A 7,890-nucleotide genomic window follows, 5' to 3' on the forward strand; every position below is an offset into this window, starting at 1 on the left:
AAAAGTCATTTTCTGATTTCAGATATACCAAGTTCTAAAATGGTTCCCTGGGGAGGAGTTGCACCTCTGTCTCATTTGCTGTTAGGCTTGGCCATGTGCCTGCCATGAGCAGTAGTCATACATGCCCCTCTTATCAGAAGTTTGCAGAGATCGGTATTATCGTACTCTTCCTTCTGCCACAAGACAAAAGATATCTTAGCTAGAGCCTGTCTCTTACCATGTTGGGGTGAATTGGAAGGGGGTTGAAACTCCTTTTTGACGTAAGAAGACCATGCAATGTGCGAAAGAGATTGCAGTCATGGCCCCGGGGATGGTACTTTAGAGCCATCAGCACAGCTTGACCTATCTTGGCTAGCCTAGGGATAAGATGAGTAAGAGAGCAGTCACTTGGAGCAGAGGTCAAGGGACAGGGAAAGAAGGGCCAGGGATTCTTATTTGTCATAGACTGTGAAGGCAAAGTGAGATAGAGCAGCACAGACAAATGTGAGTAGTTTCCATATGGCCCAAGCTTTCCTCTCTCAATTGTTTGCTGGCCAAATAAAGCAATGTGGTGGGCTCAGAATGTGGTCTCAGCAGGTCAAGTGCTAGTCTAGCGTGCATGAGGCTCTGGGTTTGGTTGCCACCACTGTATAACTGGGATGTGGGAGTACACACATACACACACCTGTAATCTCTGCTCAAGCTAGGAGGATCAGAAATTCAAGACTATCTTTGGCTATATAACAAGTCAAAGGCCAGGTTAGGATACATAAGACCCTGTTTCAGGGGATCACATCTTGGGATGCAGCTCTCTGTCCTTTATCAGATTGCCTGGCAAAGAGCTAAAAGATAGGGGTTTCTAAATAAGTACTGGGAATAATTTACAGAGAAAACACTCCCAGGTCAAATCGTCTGGGCCTAAAATTACATGAATTGTTTTTTTTCCCACGTCTCCCAAGCACTGTCAGCTGGCCACCTTAATAGTGCATTCAAGGGGATTTCTATGCTGACCAAACCCATTCACTCTTGAAAAAACCTATAATTAAGAAATCAGAGGACCCACAGACAAAAAAATAATTGATGTTTTCTTCCTGATTCAGGTCACATAGAAACTGACATCTGCGTATGGGAAAATGACTCAAGTAAGATGATAGGCTTGGTGTCTCCCTTTATATGAATAACAGGAAAGAAAAGAACATTTCTGGGCTAAGAGGCTATAGATTACTACCAAAAGTTTTCTTGTCAGGCCACAATGTACGATGTGGGAGGCCATATAGCCTTGGGCATTGAATCAACCAGCTGGCTTTGAGTCAGAGTTGGAAGAACTAGAAACTAGCGCTAATTATTTCTCAGAGCCTCAGTTCCCTCCTCTTAAAGGTGGGTTTGAGAATATGGTGTTCAATAGCTCACATCTGTCATCTGCAATTGAAATGCTAAGGCAGAAGGATCACTATGGTCACTCTCAAGATCAGGTTGGGCTATACAGTGAGTTTTAGGCCTGTCTAGGCTACAGAGTATGAGTCTGTCTCTCCAAAATAATATCTGCTTTGAAGCCAAGCATAAAGGAAGAGGATCACCATGGTTGTAAGGATAGCCTGGGCTATGCAGTGAGACCCTGTCTCAAATTAAAATTAAAAGAAAAAAAAAACAAGAAAGAAAAATAAGAATATTCACTCTGTAGAACTCAGGTAAGGAACAAGGAGGTTCAATGTTCCGCACATGTGGAGTTGGCGGTTATGAGTATGTTGCAAGGATGATAGAAATGAATGGGTTAACAGAAAGGTATACAGGTTTGTTCCTGGGGACCCCAGCCATCTACTAAGGTAAAAGCCCTTTGTTTCTCTGTTGATCTGCAGAAGGGAGAAGCTGTGAAAACACACCATCAGCCCTGAGATGTCCCCAGCCATTTTCACTAGGCACAGTCTTTCCGTAGTGTATCAGTTTTACCACTTCCCAGTCAAAGAGACAAGCACCCATCTATGTGGAAAGTCACTCCACACCCCTTCACCCTCCAGTGGCTGCAGTAACATTACACAAAACCCACTCCAGGCTGAAGATCTACTCAGTTCAACTCAGAGATCTGTATCAGAGAGGACCATACCCTTGGGGTTCCATTGCTTCCTATAATATATGTTTTCAGTGGCTAGATCTTATTTTTCTACTAAAGCCATCTTCTGGATAACTATGAATGGCTCAAGAAGCCACCCGTGAGAATTCCTCTCTGACGTTACTTCAACACAATCATTTGAGAACAAGTTAAGGCATGTTCAGGTTTTTATGTGAGTGGACTTGGATGTTGGCCTTTGAAAGCTGCTGGTCAGCAAGAGGGGAATCCTCCTAAAGACAGGAGGACCACATGGTCATCTCTTTCAAAGGAATTTTTACTCCCAAGGGGTAGTTGGCCATGATGGCTCCAGCATCTTCTTGCCACTTCCATGAGACTTGATTAATTTGGACCTCTCCTTCACTTCCATAGCTGGGTGAATATTAATGTTCACCCAATAACCATCCAGCCTTTGATGAGGGAAGTATTAACTACTCTCCTGTCTCCAAACCTGACTCAAGCCAAGCACCAGGGGAAGCTGTCTCATACTCTACTCCAAGAGTAGCATAGACCTTGGACTGAATAGCCAGAAATTTCTACTCTCTTGTTTGTAACCACCATACACAGATCAGAAAACCAGTAGAATCAGTGAATTGCTGTAAAATATTTGTTGAGACTTCTGAGGAAAATGCATATACCCATATAAGTTAGCATAGGTTTTGTAGACCTTAGCAGCGAATTGTTCAGGGCCACCATATAAAGAATAACTACATCAGCATGGAACAGAGAAGGACAGAGGGTATATGAAGAGAGGGTAGATCAGTAGTCCTTTCTGAGCCCCTTCATAAGACCATACCTGATTTATACCTAAAATTTTCTGCTACATATGCCAAACCATTTTATATCTACTTGGGGGCAAAATGCATTGATTCTTTGTCTTAGAACAAATAGTTCACAATAACACATGTGTTCCCTTGGCTCTCTTTAAAATTCCCACTATGAATGCAATCTGAATTTCATTGAACTTGGCTTCCTGTTAACTCTGGTCTTTTAATATTTATGTTGTTGCTTTAGGACTATTTGTTGGGAACTCATTCTGATACCCAGAATGCCCAAGTTCTTTTAGGCAGGGAACTTTGGCTGTCATCACTTGTCTCTAGCTAGGAGCCATGTACCATGGGGAATCTATCTCCACTGTTTAATAACTTTTAACTCAAGAAAGCTGGGCACCCAGAGACTATCACCACGACTCACCACCCACCAGACTTGGCATCAAAGCTCTACATTCTAAGTCACATTGGCAAAGCTCAATAAGACTGTAACACAACACACATTTCCTCCAAGATCAACTCAACCAGATACATCTACCATACAGTCTCAATCAGCTCAGACAGCCTGAATTCTAGCTAAGGGGATTATGGACAAGCTTCATGCACAGGTTCATTTTCTCAAATGGATGCTGAAGATGGTCACCTCTTATTTTCCCCAACAGTGAACAAAGACAAAGAGCCTCACTTCATCCTTCTTGCCTTGCCTCCTCTTTAGTCATCAAAAAGAACGTACATTGTATTATTTTATAACCCAGACTAGGCTGGTGGATCACCCCCAGGAAGGAATAAGGGTCAGAACTTTCTAATGAACTGGATAACCAGGTCCATAATTCTTGAGGAGCAAGGGAATCTCAATAATCCATAGTCAAGTGTATTAAGCACTCCATGGAAGCCATCCTCCATATGATGCCATGTCACAGGCACCCCCAGATCTTCCAGCCTCTTCTTATATAAGATAGAATGGTCCCGGAGAAGGTCATACTCACAGCTCACAATGCAGGTTTCTGGGAGCTGAGATACTATACTGTCTTCTGCGATGAGGGGTGAGCAGGTATAGTTCAGAGCAGTTTTTACCTCTTGGTAAGCATCGTTATTCACAGGCCCCCGGGGTACAGATTGGTAGCCTCGCTTCTTAAACCTCTCTGGGATGTTTTCTGCACCCAACCACTTTCTGAATTTCTCCCAGACTTCTGGAGGCAAATGCATACCATTCTTTATGACACTTTTCCAGGAAGAGTTCACATCTAGATGGCAACAGAAGCAGTAGAAGGCCAGATTCCAAGAGAGCAGTGGGATGTTGCCATTCTGTTGATAAGAAGGGCTCCAGAAATCTAACAATTGCAGTATGGGGTAGATCAAAATCTGAGCCTGGATCTTGGGGAGATCTGTTCGGTGCATTAACATTTGACTAATCACAGTGGCTGCAGTTCCTCCTACACTGTCACCACAGACCACCACTCGAGCTGGATCCACTCCATACACATCCAGTGATTCCAGAAAGTGGGTAGTGGCTACCACACAGTCATTTTTCATCACTGGGTACTTGTACATGGGAGATTTTCTGTATCTAAAGAGGAATCAAGAGACATTGATTATGCTCAATGCTCAGCCAAACCCAAAGTACCCTTGTCTGACATCTCATATCTAAAATACCCCTTTGAAGTCTGAGTAGAAAGATATAGGCAAGGCCCTAAACACACAGTATACAGAAAGCCCTCATACCTGCCACTTATGCTCAGAAGTGGGGAATTACCATTGTACTTGGGAATGCATGTAATATTGTTTAGGTATTTCAGTGGTCATGCAGGGCACTGCTGACTTCAGGCAGAGGAAATGCTACTTGTCTGCCAAAGGCAGGGCTATTAGACCTAATGAACTCTTCCATACAAAATCAAAGTGCCATGACCATTCCCATCAGCCTCTAAATGACAGGATTAAATGATGTCTTTATTCACAAATGCACCAACTAAGGGGATCCAGTCCACTTTCCCTCTCTTCTCTGTTCCTTGCTTCTTCTTATTGGGTCCTCACAGCCCAGTCCTCCTCCATTTTCCTTTCCAGTTCTATGAGCTTCAGGTTCAAACTTCAGATCCTGTCATTATGAATCAGGGTTGTCTGCCTGTATGTTCCCATCATACCCTTTCTTACCCAATTGAAGCAACAACAGAGTCACAGTCCTTGGACAAACGCAAGCATATGCTATGGTGGGTTCCTGGAAAACAAAATCGAATGTCAGATTTACTAGGACATTAACCTTTCTCCAGTATTTTTGGCTATCTTCTTCTTGTAAGCAGAGCACCTGAGTTAGCTGAGCAAGTCATGAAATAGCTTCTGGCTGTAGAGTAAATATCCTACCAACTTCTTACTGTTTTGCTTCTATGAACAATAGTTTCCAAGATGCCCATGTCCTGATGCATTCTACCACTTATCAAAAATACCTCCAAATGAATACAGTACAGTGGCTTGGTGTATGAGTGATATTCTCATATCAGCTTTGGGAGAGGTTAGACCATTCTATAATATACCACCAAATGCTGTGTTCCTACTAATTATCCTGGGTTTACTTGGTCTTAACCGTCAACTCTCTACTAGGAAGAATTTTTTTTTTAATATTTATTTTACTTTTACTTATGTATATGTGTTACACACACATGTATGAAAGTATCTACAAAGACCAGAGGGAGACATTAGAGTCTCTGGAGCTAGAGTTACAGGTAGTTGTACAATGCCCAACATAGGTGCTAGGAACCAAACATGGGTCCTCTGGAAGAACAGCAAGTGCTCTTAACTACTGAGACATCTCTCTAGCCCCCACAGAATGACCATTCTTTCAAGCCCATTTATCAGGGTGACAGGGGACTCAAAGAGGCTAGAAGAAAGGCTCTGTCTTACTCAAGCTCCCTAAGATGGTTCCACCACCATGGAAGAAAAGGATTCCTAGTCTTGGGATGGAGGAGGGTTTCTTGGGCTTGTATAGCTTCACAGGGATTGTCCCAAATCGAAGATCTTTGACCAAAACATCAGGATCTTTCTTGAGTGGTTTCAGATCATGCAGAAAACTGGCAAACTGGGGTGCATAACAGAGTCCCAGTTTCTCAAAAAGCATCCCCTGTCAAAAAAAAAAAAAAAAAAAAAAAAGAAGCAATGAATTGTGATGATTGATTAGGCATCAATCACTTAGCATGCAGCTTGGAGCCTGTCAGCCACATCTACCCTCCCCAGTGGCAAGGAGGATCTTGGGAAATACTAATGAGACTGGACCAAAGAACTCCTACACTTCTTCTCTTTCTCAGCATCCTTATAAAGCACCTACAGTTAAAGTCCCACCTACTCAGGCCCATGTGGCTCCTCCATCATCAGATCCACTCCTGTTCCTAAATACTTTGCATGCCAGACATGACAAACCAGGCATCTGGGCAATGCTTGAGCCTTCCTTTTGGAGACTCCTGCTCTACCTGTGGTCTGGAAATTGTCCTCTCTCCAAGGAAGACACCCTGGGTCTCCCAAATATTTATTTCCATGGAGGTAATGTTTTTGAAGAGGGAGACAAGGGTGTTTTCTTATCTTTCAATGACATCTATAGACATATTTTTGGAAAATGTGGTGCTTAAGGTTTTTCTCTTTAGGAAAATTAAGAAAGGGGGAGTGGGAAGGTATATGTGTTTGCCTAGGGTCAGTGACGTCAATGCAGGTGCTGGTACATGAGGCTTCTTCAGGTTATTGTATTATCTTTAAAAGCTAATGTTTTTTTGTTTTTTGGTTTTTTTTTTCGAGACAGGGTTGCTCTGTGTATCCCTGTCTGTCCTGGAACTCACTCTGTAGACCAGACTGGCCTCAAATTCAGAAATCCGCCTGCCTCTGCCTCCCAAGTGCTGGGATTAAAGGTATGCACCACCACTGCCTGGCTGGTTTTTTTTTTATGTATAAATACAAATAATGTAAATATAACAATATCTCTCTATGTCTGTAGACCCAGTGTCTGCCTCAGCCATCACCAGAGAAGCTGCCTTCTGCAGGAGTTGGAAACAAATACAAAGACCCGACCCACAACTGGACAAAGAACAGAAAGCGAGAGATCTTGGAACACTCAATCCTAAATGGGACATCTTCTATCAAAATCCTTCCCTGAGAGCTCAGGAGGAAGAGGGGGCAGAAAGATTATAAAAGCCAGTGGGGATAGATGGCATCAAGAAAACATGTCTTCCGGGCAGAATAGAATTGACACACATATGAACTTACAGAGACTGTGGAAGCACACAGAGGGACTACACAGGTACAAGCTAGATGGGGTCCCAGTGCTAAAAGGGGAAGTGGACACAAGCCCCCACTCCTAACCAACATACTGTTTCCTGGTGACAACCACTGAAAAAGGAAAAATGAGTCTTCTCCAGCGGAGTCTCAATGGGTATACAAACCACACTTAAGAGAGGTTCTACACTCAGCAGCAGATGGCCAACATAAAATAAACTTAATGACGTTTTTGGAGATGTTTTGTGTCATAATGCTTTGTTTGTTTGTTTTTAAAACCCTTACTTGTATTTTGTTTCTCTATTATGATTCTCAATTTTCTTTTTTTTATTGGACATTTTCTTTATTTACATTTCAAATGTTATCCCCTTTCCTGGTTTCCATCCCTCCCCAGAAACACCCTATCACATTCTCCCCTACCCTGCTTCTATGAGGGTGTTCCAACCACCTATCCACTCCCCCCTCCGCTCCCTCGATTCCCTTACACCAGGGCATGTATCAAGCCTTCATAGGACCAAGGGCCTCTCCTTCCATTGGTGCATCCTCTGCTACATATGTAGCTGGAGCCATTTGTACTCCTTTGTTGATGGTTTAGAACAACAAGAACAACAATATCCACCAGCAAGACCCCCCACCCCCCAGAACTCCCAAGGATTCTCAATTTCTATGTATGTTTCTCATGCTCTTTGTTTTTGGTTTTTTGTTGTTAGGTTTTTTTTTCTTTTTGGTTTTTTGAGACAGGGTTTTTCTGTGTAGCCCTGGCTGTCCTGGTACTCACTCTGTAGACCA

At 42.9% G+C, this 7,890-nt stretch overlaps 1 protein-coding gene across 1 annotated transcript in view; it reads right to left on the reverse strand.

Moving 5' to 3' along the window:
- Positions 1-2,676: 2,676 nt before the first annotated feature.
- The window catches only part of Aadacl3 (arylacetamide deacetylase like 3), a 9,376-nt gene continuing 4,162 nt past the window's right edge, over positions 2,677-7,890 (reverse strand). Inside the window, exons 2-4 of the mRNA XM_031379399.1 lie at positions 5,746-5,962; positions 5,002-5,065; positions 2,677-4,420 (exon numbers count right to left, since the gene is read on the reverse strand). Of these exons, the coding sequence (XP_031235259.1) occupies positions 3,646-4,420; positions 5,002-5,065; positions 5,746-5,962 (1,056 nt within the window). The 3' untranslated portion in view covers positions 2,677-3,645. The remainder of the gene's footprint in view (positions 4,421-5,001; positions 5,066-5,745; positions 5,963-7,890) is intronic.

Source organism: Mastomys coucha, unplaced genomic scaffold, assembly GCF_008632895.1.
Source record: "Mastomys coucha isolate ucsf_1 unplaced genomic scaffold, UCSF_Mcou_1 pScaffold18, whole genome shotgun sequence".
Lineage (NCBI taxonomy): Eukaryota > Metazoa > Chordata > Mammalia > Rodentia > Muridae > Mastomys > Mastomys coucha.